This window comes from Salmo salar, chromosome 01 (genome assembly GCF_965601325.2).
Source record: "Salmo salar chromosome 01, fSalSal1, whole genome shotgun sequence".
NCBI lineage: Eukaryota > Metazoa > Chordata > Actinopteri > Salmoniformes > Salmonidae > Salmo > Salmo salar.
In genome coordinates, this window is record NC_138291.1 from 145128942 (window position 1) to 145148136 (window position 19195).

Genomic DNA, 19195 nt, shown 5'->3' on the forward strand with positions numbered 1-19195 from the left:
TATCACTGCATTTTCTACCAGAAAGTTGGTTGGCCTCTGATGTCACGTAGGTTGAAACATTGCTATGTTTTCATATATAGAGCCCTGTAGCAGTCCCACTAAACTTTAGACATACGATTACAACATCCGGTCTCAGGGATAGCCAACTCTGGAAATTCCTTTGGTCTTCCACCTTATTTGTGGAACAATCTTTTAAAAGGTTATTACATTTGATGTTCTGGTGCCTTTAGCAATTCATAAAGCTGATTGAGGACCTTATTACTGATCGATGTGGGTTTTTTTTTATTATCGTGTTTTTCTTTCTGCTGGCATTTATATTTATACTTTGATGTTTCTATTTTATGTAGTTAATGGCTCATCTGTAAAAGAGACCTTGATCTCTGTATGACTCCCTGATAAAATAAAGGTTAAAAAAAGAACAATTATGCTGTCCGTTAGGTTAAGGTGTAGCATTATTTGCAATGACTCAAAACAAACCGATTAATAGAAAATTAATACTCTATCACTCTGGACACAGGTTACTGTAACACATTTCGCATACAATAACCAATGACTGTATGACAATAACTTTAGAAAACTCCGCCTCCAACCCACCAGCTGATAGGCTTTGTGGCCGTTTGGGATTGTTGTGATGGGAGGACGGAGCCATCTTGTTTTTTTCCGTTCTGGAATACATTGTTGGACAGGCCGAATGAAAAACAGGGCTTAATAATGAGGATGTAGCTCGTTATCTACCATATATTTTCATATTTTTGAATGGCTAGGAACTACCTTTGGCGCTGATAGGTTCGAAGCAAACGTTGGATCTCGGTTTATTTTATTTCTGAGTAGAGGAGTTACTATGAATGGAGGATAAATGTTGCCAAAGGCTGACAGCAGCAGTTACGTCCTTCTCTCTTTGCTCTTCGTCCTCACTTTAACAGACCCACCACGAACAGGTAAGACCGGTGAAATACAATTGGTTGCCAGCTAGCTTGCTTATGTATGTAAAGTTATACCCGTGAGCTATGGTAGGCCTAATTGTACGGGAATTTAGCTAGTGTAAATGGCGTTTCTAGCTAGCTTATCCACTGGTCTCAATTTTTTGCCGCTGCCTTTGGTGAACAGACCGCGGTGTGGGCTCACTAGCCCACTACTGCGTAGTTATCTAACGTAAATCATGTTATTTTAAAATGAGTTATATGGCGACATTATTCAATATTGAGTTGTAACTAGTTAGCTATATTTTGCAGTTCCATCGTCGGTATGGTTAACACTTTGCTGGAGAGAACGTTTACAAGTTATAACTAGCCTGATGAAAGTTTAGCATTAACGCTACTAGTTAGCAGCTTTAGTTAGCTAACGTCGTTAGCTGTAGTTGCGTGAATGTGGGTGCTGCACTTTATTTCCAGAACCCAGTACTAACTAGTCTTGTCACCATACTAGCATTTTGACTTCGATAACAGGTTTAGTATCACAAAACTCGATACCATGGCAAACAATATTAGTCACAGAATCGCGCTTGTAAATTTGCAAACGTTACTGCTCTGGGCCTGATTATCGCTAAATCTCCGAGCTGTTTCCCAAACCCATCGTTAAGTTACTAAAGTTGCACATGAAAACGCTCGTTATTTACCGACCGCCAGTAGAATAACTAGCTTTAGACGCTTTCCCCACCTACCGGGTCACCACAGATCTCTGCTAAACATAAAATCAATATGTTTATCTGTCTCTGACCGCCGATCGTTTTAAGAAGTTGACTACAAAGACAGTTGCCAATGACTTTGCAATTGTTAAAAACAAGCGAATAGTGCTGAGCAGTTAGTGTTTTTTAAATCAGTTCGTTTCGATTATTAAAACATAATCACGTGTTCCGTTTCGATTGGGTTTAAAACAATTAAGTCCAATGATGGTAGTGACCGCCCATTATTGCTTATCACCATTAACCATTTATTTACATTACTTTACATGAATAAAATATTTCTGTTTTGTATATTACTTTTGTTTTATTTAATTACTTTATTTCATTCCAAGTCATCTGATCACGTTTCTGTAGTTCTTCAAAGTAACTAAGGCATACTTTTTTTATTTTTTTTTTTTACCTTTATTGATGACTGCATTCAGAAAGGTTACATAAGCATATATAATTCAACAATATTGAAATCAGTTTCATTTTCATTCAATTGAGATCTATTTTGCTAATTGTAGGCTGCCTACTGTCTGTCATTTTTACCTCTGTTTTATGATGTGTAACAACACGTGTGCAATGATGTGCCACATCTTTATTTAGTGCATTATTTAAGGGTAAACTAAGCATTAGCATAAGCCGCCTCAAAATTTGCAGCCGTGGTAATATCTTTCTAGGAGCAGACCCATCGTCAGTATTGTGGAATAATTATAATGTTAAGGTAAGATTTGAATGGATAAAGCTGATCTGAGAGCAGCGCTGACTTTCTTTTGTTCCTATCAGTATCGACTGTATGCCTCAACGACGCACGTAGTGAATGTTCTCCCTGCTTGGTGTTTCGGCAAATGCATGTTAAGTCTTCGGCCATTGTTGGAACGAGGAATCGTTAAAACAATCGTAAGCCTAAATTCCATCGCTATCGGGAAACTGGGCCCTGTTCAATTGTTGGACATCTTTTGAGTTCAATGGCATTACATTGGAATTTTTTTACGTCATTTTTCAGACAGCCATTTATGCATTCATGAATCAATTATGCAATCATACAAAGTCAAATTGATTGTTTTTACCAATCTAACTACATAACAATATGGTAAGCATTTTATTTGAATGGTAAATCTCTATTGATGAACAAGATATAGCCTATCCACAATACCGTTGAATGCATATTCAATAGGAATGCATGCACTGGCTTATTGAGCTTGTTTTGGCTGATTACATGGGGCTACAGATGACAATCAGTTTTCCTTCCATTGGGACAATTAATTGTTATTCTCTAGGCAAGAGGGGGTCGGCGATAATCTTTGGGAGAGAGACCGAATAAGTGAATTCATGTTTTTTTGTTGTCAATCAGCTTTGAAATCAATCAGCATATTTTGTGCTATGGTTTGCATATTATCGCAAAGTACTAAGGTAGTGAATTGATTTTAGCTGTCAGCTAACAAGGAAAGTTGGCATACAAAGCTGGAAGCTACTGGTATCAGTTTACATTTGTGTTCTAGCCTGTGTGGATATTGTTTCGTTAAGTTTGAACATTTTTACACGCCGTGTCGTATTATTCAAGTGTTAACTTCTGTGTAGCATGAGTGAGGAGCTGACATGATGCAGCCCAGACTCCCAGTGAGTGAAGCGGTTCCTCAGGACCGGCTACAGTTAGCAATGAGTAAGTGGAGCAGGAACTGTGAGCTATAGTAAGGGGTCGGCAGCGCTGATAAATGGAGCTTGATCTATGAGACATTTGACACAAGTACTGAAAGTAACACATTTTTCATGATCTAATATCGAAAAGTAGAGAAGTTTCGGTTTACCGTGCAACACTACTAGCTAGCTATACTGAACAAAAATATGATCGCAACATGTAAAGTGTTGGTTTCATGAGCTAAAATAAGATCCCAGAAATTTTCCGTGCGCACAAAAAGCTTATTTCTCTCAAATTTTGTGCACAAATTTGTTTATATCCCTGTTGGTGAGCATTTCTCCCATTTGCCAATATAATCCATCCGCCTAACAGGTGTGGCATATAAAAAAAGCTGCTTAAACAGCATGATCATTACACAGGTGCACCTTGTGCTGGAGATAAAAAGGCCACTAATTTGTCAGTTTGTCACGCAACACAATGCCACAGATGTTTTGAGGGAGCGTGCAGTTGAATGTTTCTTTTTCTACCGTAAGCCGCCTCCAATGTCATTTTAGAGAATTTGTCTGTACGCCCAACTGGCCTCACAACCGCAGACCATGTGTAACCACGCCAGCCCAGGACCTCCACATCCGGCTTCTTCACCTGCGGAATCGTCTGAGACCAGCCAACCGGACAGCTGATTCATCTTTTTTTTTTAATGCACAGCGATACTATGACAAAATCCTGAGGCTCATTTTTGGGCCATTCATCCACCACCGTCACCTCATGTTTCAGCAAAATGCACAGCCCCAGGTTGCAAGGATCTGAACACAATTCCTGGAAGCTGAAAATGTCCCAGTTCTTCCATGGCCTGCATACTCACCAGACATGTCACCCATTGAGCATGTTTGGGATGCTCTGGAACGACGTGCATGACTGCGTGTTCCAGTTTCCAGCAATATCCAGCAACTTCACACAGCCATTTGAAGAGGAGCGGGACAACATTCTACAGACTACAATCAACAGCCTGATCAACTCTATGCAAAAGTGCTGTGTCGTGCTGCATGAGGCAGATGATGATCACATTAGATACTGAATGGTTTTCTTATCCATGCCCCTATCTTTTTAATTTAAGGTATCTGTGACCAACAGTTGCATATCTGTATTCCCAGTCATGTGAATTCCATAGATAGGAGCCTAATGAATTTATTTCAATTGACTGATTTCCTTATGAACTGTAACTCAGTAAAATCTTTGAAATTGTTGCTTTTTTGTTTTGTGTAATTCGCAAGCTGCATTTCAGCGTGCAAACAGGCATGCAAAGCTAACTTTAGGTTGCTATGTCGCAGGAGCAACACAAGACTGGGCCATCTGCTGTTTTTTGTTAGCTATTGTTTCATTGTCCCAATAAGTAACCTAAAGATAATTTAGACTAGCTATTGTTGCTTATTGCCTTGAAACATTATTTTTGGTCAAAAATATGTGGACAAACCTTCAAATTAGTGGATTTGCTATTTCAGCCACATCTGTTGCTGACCGGTGTATAACATCAAGCACACCGCCATGCACTCTCCATAGACCCAACATTGGCAGTAGAATGGCCTTACTGAAGAGCTCAGAGACTTTCAACGTGGCACCGTCATAGAATGCCACTTTTCCAACAAGTCAGTTCGTCAAATTTCTGCCCTGCTAGAGCTGCCCCGGTCAACTGTAAGTGCTGTTATTGGGAAGTGGAAACATCTAGGAGCAGCAACGGCTCAGCCATGAAGTGGTAGGCCACACAAGCTTACAGAATGGGACCACTGAGTTCTAAAGCGCGTACTGCGCAAAAATTGTCTGTCCTCTGTTGCAAAACTCACTACCCAGTTCCAAACTGCCCCTGTTCGTTGGGAGCTTCATGAAATGGGTTTCCATGGCCGAGCAGCTGCACACAAGCCTAAGTTCACCATGTGCAATGCCAAGCGTCGGCTAGAGTGGTGTAAAGCTTGCCGCCGTTGGACTCTTGGAGCAGTGGAAACGCGTTCTCTGGAGTGATGAATCGCGCTTCACCATCTGGCAGTCCGACGGACAAATCTGGATTTGGCGCATGCCAGGAGAATTCTACTTGGCCGACTGCATAGTGCCAACTGTAGAGTTTGGAGGAGGAAGAACGGTCTGGGGCTGTTTATGGTTTGGGCTAGGCCCCTAAGTTCCAGTGCAGGGAAATCTTAACGCTACAGCATACAATGACATTGTAGACAGTTCTGTGCTTCTTGCTTTGTGGCAACTGTGTGGGGAATGCCCTTTCCTGTTTCAGCATGACAATGCCCCCTTGCACAAAGTAAGGTCCATACAGAAATGGTTTGTTGATGGTGTGGAAGAAATTGATTGGCCTGCAGAGCCCTGACCTGAACACCTTTGTGATGAATTTGAACGTTGACTGCGAGCCAGGCTTAATCGCCCATTTTCAGTGCCCGACCTCACAAATGCTCTTGTGGCTGAATGGAAGCAAGTCCCCGCAGCAATGTTCCAACATCTAGTGGAAAGCCTTCCCAGAAGAGTGGAGGCTTTTATAGCAGCAAAGGGGGGACCAACTTCATATTAATGCCCATGGTTTTGCAATATCAGGTGTCCAAACACTTTTGTCCAAGTAGTGTATTTGTCTAACCTCATAAACCATCACCTGTTAAACTGCAAGTGGTGGAAGAACCTATTATTGACTTAACCTCAAGGTTTTAATTCGGGGGCTGGGTGAGAGCTTGATAGGGAAGGACATTCAACAAGCATGGCACTTACACAAATAACTGATTGGCTGAGCGAAATTGATAAAGATTGTTGGATCTGTTTTGTTAGACTTCAGTACTGCTTTTACGACATTATCAATCATTGTCTGTGTTATGGCTTTACACCCCCCTGCTATATTGTGGATAGAGTTGCCTGTCTAACAGAACTCAGAGGGTGTTCTTTTTAATGGAAGCCTCTAACATAATCCAGGTAGAATCAGGAATTCCCCAGGGCAGCTGTCTAGGCCCCTTACAAATTTCAGTCTTTACTAATGAATTACCACTGGCTTTAAGTAAAGCCAGTGTCTATGTGCATAGTGTTGAGTCATTCGCATACATCAGCTACTGTAGCGAGTGAAATCACTGCAAGACTTAACAAAGAGCTGCAGTTAGTTTCAGAATGGGTGGCAAGGAATAAGTTAATCCTAAATATTTCAAAAACTAAAAGCATTGTATTTGGGACACATTCACTAAACCTCAACTAAATCTTGTAATAAATGTGGAATTTGAGCAGGTTGAGGTGACTAAACTGCTTGGAGTAACTCTGGATTGTAAACTGTCATGGTCAAAACATTTTGATACTTCTCCCCATCTTAGCTACTGTTGTATGTCCATAATAAAGCGGTGCTCTGCCTTCTTAACAACACTATCAACAAGGCAGGTCCTACAGGTTCTAGTTCTGTCGCACCAGTCGTGTGGTCAGGTACCACAGAGAGACCTCTGAAAATTACAATTGGCTCAGAACAGGGCAGCATGGCTGGCACTTAAATGTACACGGAGTAGAGGTCGACCGACTATGATTTTTCAACACCGATACCGATTATTGGAGGACCAAAAAAAGCCGATGCCGGTTTTTCTATTTATTTATTTGTAATACATTTTAGTCATTTTAGCAGACGCTCTTATCCAGAGCGACTTGCAGTAGTGAATGCATACATTTAATTTCATACATTTTTTATTTTTTTTCTCCGTACTGGCCCCCCGTGGGAATCGAACCCACAACCCTGGCGTTGCAAACACCATGCTCTACCAACTGAGCCACAGGGAAGACCTGTGGCTCAATGACAATTACAACAATACTGAATGAACACTTATTTTAACTTATTATAATACATCAATAAAATCAATTTAGCCTCAAATAAATAATGAAACATGTTCAATTTGGTTTAAATAATGCAAAAACAAAGTGTTGGAGAAGAAAGAAAAAGGGCATTATGTGCCATGTAAGAAAGCTAACGTTTAAATGCCTTGCTCAGATCATGGGAACATATGAAAGCTGGTGGTTCCTTTCAACATGAGTCTTCAATATTCCCAGGTAAGAAGTTTTAGGTTGTAGTTATTATTGGAATTATAGGACTATTTCTCTCTATACGATTTGTATTTCATATACCTTTGACTATTGGATGTTCTTATAGGCACTTTAGTATTGCCAGTGTAACAGTATAGCTATCGTCCCTCTCCTCGCTCCTACCTGGGCTTGAACCAGGAACACATCGCCAAAAGCCACCCTCGAAGCAGCGTTACCCATGTAGAGCAAGGGGAAACAACTACTCCAAGTCTCAGAGCGAGTGACGTTTGAAACGCTATTGGCGCTCACCCGGCTAACTAGCTAGCCATTTCACATCGGTTACACCAGCCTCATCTTGGGAGTTGACAGGCTTGAAGTCATAAACAGTGCAATGCATTGCGAAGGGCTGCTGGCAAAACGCACGAAAGTGCTATTTTCAATGAATGCTTACGAGCCTGCTGCTGCCTACCATCGCTCAGTCAGACTGCTCTATCAAATCATAGACTTAATTATAACATAATAACACACAGAAATACGAGCCTTAGGTCATTAATATGGTCGAATCCAGAAACTATCATCTCGAAAACAAAAGGTTATTCCTGTTACATTGCACAACCTTCAATGTTATGTCATAATTACATAAAATTATGGCAGATTAGTTCGCAACGAGCCAGGCGGCCCAAACTGTTGCATATACCCTGACTGCGTGCAATGATTGCAAAATAACACAATTTCACCTGGTTAATATTGCCTGCTAACCTGGATTTCCTTTAGCTAAATATGCAGTTTTAAAAATATATACTTCTGTGTATTGATTTTAAGAAAGGCATTGATGTTTATGGTTAGGTACAGTCGTGCAACGATTGTGCTTTTTTCGCAAATGCGCTTTTGTTAAATCATCCCCCATTTGGCGAAGTTGGCTGTCTTTGTTAGGAAGAAATAGTCTTCACAGTTCGCAACGAGCCAGGTGGCCCAAACTGCTGCATATACCCTGACTTTGTTTGCAAGAGAAGTGACACATTTTCCCTAGTTAAAATAAATTCATGTTAGCAGGCAATATTAACTAAATATGCAGGTTTAAAAATATATACTTGTGTATTGATTTTAAGAAAGGCATTGATGTTTATGGTTGGAGCAACGTATACCTAAGCAATTATATGCAACGCAGGACAGGCTAGATAACTACACATGGTTGATGATATTACTAGTTTAACTAGTGATTGATTGTTTTTATAAGATAAGTTTATAAAAAACAATCATAAGTTTAATGCTAGCTAGCAACTTACCTTGGCTTCTTACTGCATTCGCGTAACAGGCAGGCTCCTCGTGGAGTGCAATGTAAAGCAGGTGGTTAGAGCGTTGGACTAGTTAACCGTAAGGTTGCAAGATTGAATCCCTGAGCTGACAAGGTAAAAATCTGTCGTTCTGCCCCTGAACAAGGCAGTTAACCCACCGTTCCTAGGCCGTCATTGAAAATAAGAATGTGTTCTTAACTGACTTGCCTAGTTAAATAAAGGTAAAAAAAAAAAATTGGCCAAATCGGCGTCCAAAAATACCGATTTCCGATTGTTATGAAAACTTGAAATTGGCCCTAATTAATTGGCCATTCCGATTAATCGGTCGACCTCTAACACGGAGAGCTAATATTACTAGTATGCATGTAAATCTCATAGCTCAAAGTGGAGGAGAGATTGACATGCTGAATGCACCGAGGTGTCTGTTTAAATTACTTGCACACAGCTTGGACACCCATGCATACCCCACAAGACATGCCACCAGAGGTCTCTTCAATCAATAAAATGTATTTAGAAAGCCCTTCTTACATCAGCTGATGTCACAAAGTGCTGTACAGAAACCCAGCCTAAAACCCCAAACCGCAAGCATTGCAGGTGTAGAAGTACATTGGCGAGGAAATTCCCTAGAAAGGCCAGAACCTAGGAAGAAAGCCTGGTTCCTCTCTAGATATGAGGGTTGGCTAGTCCTCTTCTGGCTGTGCCGGGTAGAAATTATAACAAGTCCAGAACAGACTATGGGAGGCGCACAGTACTACATAGAGCCATGGCTACATGGAACTCTATTCCACATCGGGTAACTGATGCAAGCAGTAGAATCGGATTGTAAAAAAAAAAAAAACTGATAAAAATACACCTTATGGAACAGCAGGGACTTTGAGACGCACACATGATAAAACACGCACTCTACACACGTGCACATGGATGTTGTATTGTAAATATGGGATAGTTGAGTAGTGGCCTGTGGGAACACTAAATGTATTGGGTAAAGTGTTATGAAATGTAATATATAACTGCCTTAATCTTGCTGGATCCCAGGAAGAGTAGCTGCTGCCTTGGCAGCTAATTGGGGCCTTTAATAAATACAAACACGGGTGGTTTTGGCCGACTTGCTTAGTTGTGAATAGGCTAGGCTACATTATTTTTATATATATATATATACATACATACATACATACATACATACATACATACATACACACACAATGTATGGCTTTATTGGAAGAGTGGGTGGTCCTGGTGACTTTTGGGTCAACCCAATCATCAAAATAACAGATGGTTAAATACCCAGAGTTTCCTTGGTTACATTGATCTTTGCTCAGCAATGGTATCTAGTGAGTGCGACGTGAAATACCAATGACATTTTCTGTAAAACGTTTTTCCACATGTTGTCATTTCTCTGTCATCATACAGTTCACTCCAAACTTTTCCCTTCCCTTTGTGGTGGAACATTCCAAACTGGGAATTTTGAGATTCAACGGGTTAGTTCATCAGAAATTGCTTTTTTGTTTTGTTTCAGGTCCACGGCTAGCTCTGGCAAGATTATTGTCAGGTAAGCAGCATCTCCTCTTAGTGCAGTGGATGTATAGGTCTGCCAGGCTCCAGCTATTTGGGTTACTCATCTCGATCCTCAGCTTGTGCCTCTGTTGAATTTTCCCATTCACAGCAGTGCTTTGTTTTTCCATTGAACTCAGATATTTACTCTTTTATTTTTTATTTTTTATGCATTCAACTCCTTTAACAATATTGAACTACCTTCAAAGTATCCAGTTTGATTGTCTAGAAGCCAGGCCTATATCTGCTCAGGGCCATAGTGAGAAGAGTTCTAACTGCTTTAGAAAGCTAGGCCTAATACCTTCTCACAGGATAACCCCTGATGCTGTGGCACGTCTCATGTTAATCACACATGGCACAGAGACGCTGACCCACTTAACTCTGCTTCTCTGTTACTAAGGAATATACAGAACTACCAAAATAAAGGAAACGCCAACAAGTGTCTTTAATAGGGCGTTGAGCCACCAGAACCGCTTCAGTGTGCAATGGCATAGATTTGAAGTGTGTGGAACTCTATTGGAGGGATGCAACACCATACTTCCACAAGCATTTGGTGTTTTGTTGATGTTGGAAAACGATCCCAGACGCTCCAGAATCTCCCATAAGTGTTAAATTGGGTTGAGATCTGATGACTGAGACACGCACACCCTTTAAACCCCCTATGCTCCTTTGTGATCCCTCTCTTCTAGCCATTGTAGCCAAATTTAATGGGCAATTGGGCATTCTTATACATGACCCTAAGAATGATGGAATGTTAATTGCTTAATTAACTCAGGAACCACACCTGTGTGGAAGCACCTGCTTTCAAAATACTTTGTATCCCTCATTTATTTTATTTTGGCACTTACCTTTATTTTAGTGTCTAGCCATAAATGTATATAGTAGGCCTATGTCTCGTCTTAGGCTATACATTTTTTGTTTATAGAGGCCTATTTTAGGTAATTGTTATGCCCTGATACATGTCCCTCATTTCTCCTGTTTCTCATATTTTAGTTTCTAAGCACAGTTCTCAATAGCACTCACAATGATGACCCCTGTTTGTTTCTAGTTATACGGATTTATCTTGTTTAATAGCTAGTATCTGCTCTGATTTTTATTTTAACCACCAGACCTGAATTGAACTCCGTCAGAATACTTGAGAGATTGCTGCATAACTGAATTCCAATAAATATTTTGTTTTTCCCTTGATGCTTTCTTTTTATTAATTTTGTTTCCCAGAAACCGTTCATTATTTTAAGCATCGGTTGCATTGTTAATGTAATGTTTATGATAAATGGTGAAACCTTAATTCTTATTTATCACTAGACAGGGGCAGGTGTCTAAGTAATGATCCTAAAAGCTGGAAATGCTCAGTCTTCTATAGACTCGTGTTTTTATAGTTGGTAAGCAAAACTGAGAGACCAAGAGCTGTGTTGCAGTGGCCATGTCAAAACTACTGGGGGCGCTGTGTGATGTTAGCCTCCCTCTGTGCTGTGTTTCAGAGCTGCGCTGCAGCCCTGGGCAGTTTGCCTGCCTCAGTGGGAAGATGCAATGCATCCCCTTGTCCTGGCAGTGTGACGGCTGGACTGCTTGTGAGGACAAGAGCGATGAGTTGGACTGCCCCCGTGAGTAACACCTCTTCAACCCTGTACCTAGACCTCATCCTGAACTCTAGTCCCCCTCCCTAACAATCATGATACTCTATGTCCATTTATATTGTGTTGCATGCTCCAAAGTGAAGGACAGAGAATTCTTACATTCCCCACAATACTATAAGGCTCATCTTGAACAGCAGTCAGAGCAGCTCTAGATTTCTTAGAAAACAACTTTCTAAATGTCATGGGAACCAACAAACTCATACGTGCATATGTTTTGTTAACGTCTTTCATTTAGAGCTTTGTTTTTTGATCAGTTTTGGGGAGATCAAATAAAAAAACTTCACATGCGCCAAATACAACAGGTGTAGACCACTGTGAAATGCTTACTTACGAGCCCTTTCCCAACAATACAAAACATGTAAAAAAAAGAATTTGCAAACAAGTAGAAGTTACACAATAAATAAGGCCAAATACAAGGGGTACCAGTACCGAGTCAATGTGCAGGGCTATGAGGTAGATGTAATATGTACATGTAGGTAGGGGTTAAAGTGACTATGCATTTAGGATAGATTAACAGAGTAACAGCAGTGTATGTGGAGTGTGAGCATGTGGGTAGGGTCCAGTGAGTGAGCATAGTCCGTGTAAGAGTCGGTGCAAAAAAGGGTATTAAGTCTGGTTAACCATTTTGATTAACTGTTCAGCAGTCTTATGGCTTGGGGGTTGAAGCTATTCAGGTGCCTTTTGGTCCTAGACTTGGTGCTCCGGTACAGCTTTTTGTGTGGTAGCAGAGAGAACAGTCTATGGCTTGGGTGGCTGGGCTCTTTGCCAATTTTTCCGGGCCTTCCTCTGTCACCGCCTGGTATAGAGGTCCTGGATGGCAGGGAGCTCAGCCCCAGTGATGTACTGGGCCGTCCGCACCACCCTCTGTAACGCCTTGCAATCGAGGACTGTGCAGTTGCCATACCAAGCTGTGATGCAGCAAGCTAAGATGCTTTCAATGGTGCAGCTGTAGAACTTTAATGTGGTTAGATATTGCAGTAGTAAGCGATAGAAGGAAATCCTATTGTTTCCGCTACTTAATTCCTGAACTAGCACTGATCGCTGGCTGCATTATAGGAATTCTGGGAAGGATTTGGTACACACACAGCATCTGACCTCCATAACACGGCCATCTTGTTTCATCTGGACTGTGTGCATATTACATTATTTGATAAATTGTAGCAAAAGCAGTCAACATTTGACTATTTCTTGTCACGAGAAATAACTAATGTTGATGACCTGTGACTGGGCTAAAGGCAGTTTCTCCATCCCCTAATAAGAAGTTCCTTGAGTCCAAACGAAGTTGTCTTCAGAAGGTTTTTTTTATGATCTTCAGCCAGTAGCCACTACATTCCTTTTATTGAAACACTGCTTACTCTGGTATCTCTCTCTCTCGGATCCTCCCTTACAGCCATGAAGGATGAGACGTTTCACTTTGCCAATGAGTTTGACCAAGTGGAAGATGTCATTGGTGTGGCCCAGCCTATGCGCTTTAACAGTAAGACCCCACCTAACTACCTCCATCAGTCATTCACTCAGTACTCATCTAAGATGAGCTAGAGAGATTTTAAAACAATATCTAAACTACTGGAAGTGTTGCTAAAAGAACAGATGGAAAGCTTTGTTACTGGACACTGGAGGAGCGCTAAAGCACCTTTCCCCTCCACAGAGAAGTGCCCAAGTGGGTGGCATCACTACGAGAAGACAGCCAGCTGCTACAAAGTATACCTGAGGAACGAGAACTACTGGCAAGCTGTGGACACATGCCAGAAAGTCAATGGCTCGTTGGCGACTTTTGTTACCAACGAGGAACTGCAGTTCATCCTCAAGATCGAGGTGGATTTCGACGAGAAAGTGTGCGAGCGCAGAGACCAGTGCAAGTGAGTATGTGTTTGCTAAGGATGGGTTACATGACGTGATATAGTGTTGATCTGAAGGCTGATGCTTTACTCTCCCATAGTCATTATTTCATCCAATTTCTCTCTGATTCAGGTTCTGGGTGGGTTACCAGTATGTCATAACCAATCGGAACCATTCACTGGAGGGCCGTTGGGAGGTGGCTTATAAAGGTGGGTGCAGTTAATATGAATGAAAATAGGCAGAATGGCGCAGTTGAACTCAAGGAGCACTCATTGTCATGCTCAAACAACCAAACCAATGAACCTGTATTTGGTTTAGGTTCATCTTGTTCCCTTCTCTGTTCCTCTTCAGGGTCGATGCAGGTGTTCCTCCCCCCGGAGGGCCTGACTAAATTTGGAGAGGCATCTCCCACTCAGGACAACGTATTCTGTGCCCAGCTGCAGCGCTTCCAGATCAAGAGCATGAACGAGCGCGGCCTTCACAGCTGGCATGCCGAGAACTGCTACAAGAAGTTCCCTTTCCTGTGCAAGAGGAGTATGTCTGCTCTTATTAAAACCCAATGACCTTTGCAGCTTCACAGGAGATCAAAGTAGCTTGATTGTAACAAGTGTAGATGCTCAGTGGAAATCTGGTTGTTTGAGTCATAATTCTGTATCAAAAATATTGTGTGCTGTAATGCGTGCTGTAATGCGTATGTAAATTAGGGAAGTCCAGCATCCTCTGTAGGTATAGTTTTTGTTTGGTTCTGGTTGTAAACCTTTGATTTAATTTTAACAGGGCAGACATGTGTGGACATAAAGGACCAGGTGGTGACTGAGGGGTACTACTTCACGCCTAAGGGGGAAGACCCGTGCCTGAGCTGCACATGTCACGACGGCGAGCCAGAGATGTGTGTGGCTGCACTGTGTAATCGGCCGGAGGGCTGCAAGCACTTCGGCAAGGACCCCAAGGAGTGCTGCAAGTTCACCTGCCTGGACCCAGGTACTGCCTAAATACTCACACAATTCCCTATTTAATTATTTAAAAAAAAAATAAACTATGGATGTTTGTGAATGTCCCACAAGGTGGCGCTCTTAACACATCTCACTTGTCATGTGCCTCAATGTTTGTCCCTGTAGTTTCAGAAGATGGAAGTAAAAGGACAAAAGTTGAGAAACGGTTGTAATAAAATTAAGGACATTTGAATTGTATTAAAATGTGGACACTCTGTCTTTCAGAAGGCAGCAACCTGTTTGACTCCATGGCCAGTGGGATGCGTCTGATCGTCAGCTGTGTCTCTTCCTTCCTCATCCTCTCTCTGCTGCTGTTCATGGTGCACAGGCTCCGGCAGCGACGACGCGAGCGCATCGAAACACTCATTGGAGGAAACCGTAAGCAGCATATAATCGCACTCATACGAACAACGTATGTCACCAAGCTCACTGCCATCCCTTGAAAAAACAGCCCTTTTTGGCTTTTTAACAAACCCGGAACACCTCTCCTAGCTAGCCTGTATTAGTCTCGGGTACTTCAGTGTATTCACATTTTATTTTGTGAGTATCCGTCTACATTGGTTTCAATTAGTGGAAATGTTGTCTCCTTCTCTCTATCCTCAGTGCATCATTTCAACCTTGGGCGGCGAGTCCCAGGCTTTGACTATGGCCCAGATGCTTTTGGCACTGGTCTCACTCCCCTGCACCTCTCTGATGATGGAGAGGGAGGTGCATTTCATTTCCAGGAACCTCCCCCACCCTACGCTGCCTACAAATACCCAGACATCCAGCACCCAGACGACCCCCCTCCTCCCTACGAAGCCTCCTTCAACCCCGACAGCTTTCTCTATATGGACCTGGGTAGGCCTAAAATAACTTATGGACCACCCTGTTGTTACTGTGATTTACTCACTTCCTGTGATAGAACAGTTGTGATTATTATTAGATACAATGTTAAGTATCTAGCTGTTTCTGAACCCTGTCCTCACTGTTCTCCACAGCACGCCATGGAGTTCAGATGATCCCAAGTCAGATGAGGGATGTGGTAGATGCCATGACAGATGCCCCAGCCCCACCTGTCCCCGAGCCAGACTCTGTGCCATTGTCCTCCCAGGAGCGGGAGGACTCCATCGACAGCAGTACCCTCCTGGTTGAGCCTGACACCCCCACTGACGGCCACGCCCCTGACTCCATGCCTGCAGACTGCAGCAGCAGCTCATCCCTCAGCACCATGGTATAGGACTGAGATGAGGGGGAGGGGAACTGCTACGTCTGGACCCACAGATTGAGAGAGGTGGACAGTGTCAGACGAGTCCATCATATGGAGGGTGGACTGGAGCGGACTGGTCCATTAGTTAGAGGAGAGGGTGAGAAGAGACTGGAATGGCAATAGATAGAGGGTAGAGACTATCAGGATGGATTGAGGGACCAGTCTACTCCTTGAGGTGTGCAGCGGTGAGGAGAATCGGACTGGTGTGTTTCTTAAACAGGTGAACTGAAATCGGTCGGGTGTCTGTCAGTTGAACTTGGAGAAAATGGTGTGAAGCAGACCACTTTACTACAGGTGAACACAGACCGGTGAAGAAGGATCTTGACGACTGATTATTCTGTACAGAGAACTAACAGCACTACACCGGGCCGAGGAGGTTGAGTTTCCACTTCTACTTTTCATTGGACAAAGCTTTTCAATTGTATTGTTTGAGCTTGATGCTCCAGATTGCCCCTGATGTAAGTACTCCCTCAGGCATTACAGCAGGTAATAATGGAGGGGGTAGATGGCTTCCGTCCTTTTGCTTATATCCTGGAGGCAGAGCTTGGATTGTCATTTGTTGGACTTAGAGAGCATCACACACAACTCGAAGCATCGAATGCTTCTGCTCTCCCTCCCTACTAGATATCCAAGTCTCCTCCATGAATGAAATGCATTATTTTTCCATCACAAGCACCGCCTCCGAACTGGGATTTCTGCGCTCTCCAATCAATCTGATATGCTAAGACGTCTTCCAGATTGATGGCACACATTTGAATAGGAAAATGAAAGGTTCTGCTACAAAAGGTTTTTTTAACCTTGCAAAAATCTTTAGGTACGGTTAGTGTTAGCTCCAACTAACACACTGCTATTACTTTGTTTTCCGAGGTAAATGCTACAACTTTTCAAATAGTCTTGCTACAGTATTGAATTTCATTTTATGAGTTCTAATTGAAGTAGGTTGAGTATTGTGCCCTTTTCTTGGGTAAGAAGTAGGCTGTGACTTGTTTGTTGTGGGATCTGAACATTGATGATGGGTCCCCCCACCTTAGTCAATGAGTTCACCTCATGAAAGAGAATGTCAATGAATGGTGAATGACGGTTTGCTTTTCAGTTGTAGCTCCTAGCGATGTGTAAGGGTAACTTACCATTTTATACCCCCTCGTGAAATTTGTAAAAGTAAACTTCTTACACTAAAAAAGTGTTCTCATGAAATGATATTAACAATTAATACTAAATGAATTCTGTCTTCAACTGTCTCTACGTATGTGTGAGGGTTTATGTACACATTCATCAATTCTAATTTTTGAAAGCCATTGGATCTGCTGTATTTCTTTTCTTACCAATGTACATTGTCATGTCAGTGTATTTAAGATTCACACTATAACATGACATTGGGGATTTACCTGTTTAGGTTTTAGTAGTAGCCTATATGGGATTGAGTGGTCAACCCCCTTTCTTCTGTTTCATGATGACGGACAGGAAAGTCTAACGCAGTAGTGAAAAAGCTACTAGGAAAACCACAATTTGTCCCCATTATGACAATCATTCTATACACTCCTGATGTGTATATACTGTAGACCTGTGTGAGCCATGTTGCTTGTTCACCTGTGGCATTGAATGGTCATCGGAGTAGGAAGGCTACAATGCCAGGCCTATGAAAGCACAAAGGCCCCTATGATGATTTTGGAGTCAGTTTAGTTCAAGCCCTTACCAGCCAGGATCTGCATAGCATGGTCATCTATATGGCTTTAGTCTATCACCAGCAGCAATGAAATGGTTGAAGATATATCTTGAGAATTGCAGCTTTGTGTTTTATGTATGGTTGTATGTAGCATTTCCTTTTTTCTCTCTTTGGTAGGTCTCAAGTTGTTTTGTATTACTTTTATTTTATTTTTTAGCATAGACAATCCTTCTGTGGATTATCCAAGGAAATCATGTCTTGAATTGTTAAAAAAATAAACTTTGGTGTGTGCATGCATGTTTGGGGGTCAGATCTCAATATTTGGTTTGAGTGTGTTTTCAGCTTGTTTTAGGGCCTATAGTGCATGTTTTAGTCTTTAGGCATGCTGAGATTTCCAACACGCAGTAGTGAAAAAGCAAACAGATTTTATCATTTAAACAAAGTTCTGCTCATCTTTGCCCAGGCTTAGCTCAGAGGCTTGCCTACAGGTTGATATAGATGAATGCATTGGAACCCCTGCTCCAACCCCAACTGCTGTATTTAAACTGTAGTTGATTTTGTTATCGACATGTTCAATGAGTTAGAACATGTAAAATGCAACCGTTGATACATTTAATTGTATTCTCTTTAATTTCATAGCTTTTAAATTGTAAAATTTTTGTTGCTTATTTTGCAGGGTGCTTTTATGTATTTTTCTGAGGTAGATGTAGATCTAACCAAATGCCAAATAAATTGTATCATGAAGGACAGATGCCTGTTGTCTCAATTCGGGTAAGGACCCAGGGAAGGTTAAGCCTGTAGTTTTAGCAGAGAACTTGAGACCGATGGTTGACTGCGCACTTGACTGCAGTGGGTGAATAGGGCTACCTGCTTCTGCCCTTGACTTTTTCCACATTTTGTTACGTTACAGCCTTATTCTAAAATTGATTAAATTGTCCCCCCACCCCCTCAATCTACATACAATACCCCATAATGACAAAGCAAAAACAGGATTTGTATATTTTTTTTCTATCACATTTACGTAAGTATTCAGACCCTTTACTCGGTACTTTGTTGAAGCACCTTTGGCATCGATTACAGCCTTGAGTTTTCTTGTGTATGACGCTACAAGCTTGACAAACCTGTATTTGGGGAGTTTCTCCCATTCTTCTCTGCAGATCCTTTCAAGGTCTGTCAGGTTGGATGGGGAGCGTTGCTGCACAGCTATTTTCAGGTCTCCAGAGATGTTTGATTGGATTAATGTCCTGGCTCTGGAGTGGCTTCCGTCTGGCTACTCTACCATAAAGCCTGATTGGTGGAGTGCTGCAGAGATGGTTGTCCTTCTGGAAGGTTCTCCCATCTCCACAGAGGAACTCTAGAGCTCTGTCAGAGTGACCATCGGTTATTGGTCACCTCCCTGACCAAGGCCTTTCTCTCCCCCCCCCCCATTGCTCAGTTTGGCCGGGCAGCCAGCTCCAGCAAGAGTCTTGATGGTTCCAAACTCCTTCCATTTAAGAATGATGGCGGCCACTGTGTTCTTCGTGACCAATGCTGCATAATTATTTTGGGACCCTTCCCCAGATCTGTGCCTCGACACAATCCTGTCTGAGCTCTACGGACAATTCCTTCGACCTCATGGCTTGGTTTTTGCTCTAACAT

General features: G+C 42.1%; 1 protein-coding gene across 4 annotated transcripts; it reads left to right on the forward strand.

Moving 5' to 3' along the window:
- Positions 1 to 608: 608 nt before the first annotated feature.
- LOC106564385 (integral membrane protein DGCR2/IDD) lies at positions 609 to 18304 on the forward strand. 4 transcript variants are annotated; one of them, XM_014130462.3, is made up of 11 exons: positions 609 to 938; positions 10143 to 10175; positions 11659 to 11781; positions 13205 to 13291; positions 13463 to 13673; positions 13786 to 13862; positions 14005 to 14187; positions 14431 to 14634; positions 14871 to 15023; positions 15249 to 15485; positions 15626 to 18304. In XM_014130462.3, exons 1-11 carry the CDS (start codon positions 857 to 859, stop codon positions 15862 to 15864), a joined length of 1629 nt encoding a protein of 542 aa, XP_013985937.1. In that variant the 5' UTR covers positions 609 to 856; the 3' UTR covers positions 15865 to 18304. The 4 variants fall into 4 exon arrangements, with proteins under 4 accessions (XP_013985937.1, XP_013985944.1, XP_013985962.1 ...); XM_014130469.3 differs by having other exon boundaries at positions 14874 to 15023; XM_014130479.3 differs by lacking the exon at positions 10143 to 10175 and having other exon boundaries at positions 610 to 938.
- Positions 18305 to 19195: the final 891 nt, after the last annotated feature.

Coding starts and splice junctions, on each gene's coding strand:
- LOC106564385 (XM_014130462.3), top strand. CDS start 857: ATGTTGCCAAAGGCTGACAGCAGCAGTTACGTCCTTCTCTCTTTGCTC. Junction 13,674..13,785: donor GAGCGCAGAGACCAGTGCAA/GTGAGTATGTGT, acceptor TCTCTGATTCAG/GTTCTGGGTGGGTTACCAGT. Junction 14,635..14,870: donor GTTCACCTGCCTGGACCCAG/GTACTGCCTAAA, acceptor TCTGTCTTTCAG/AAGGCAGCAACCTGTTTGAC.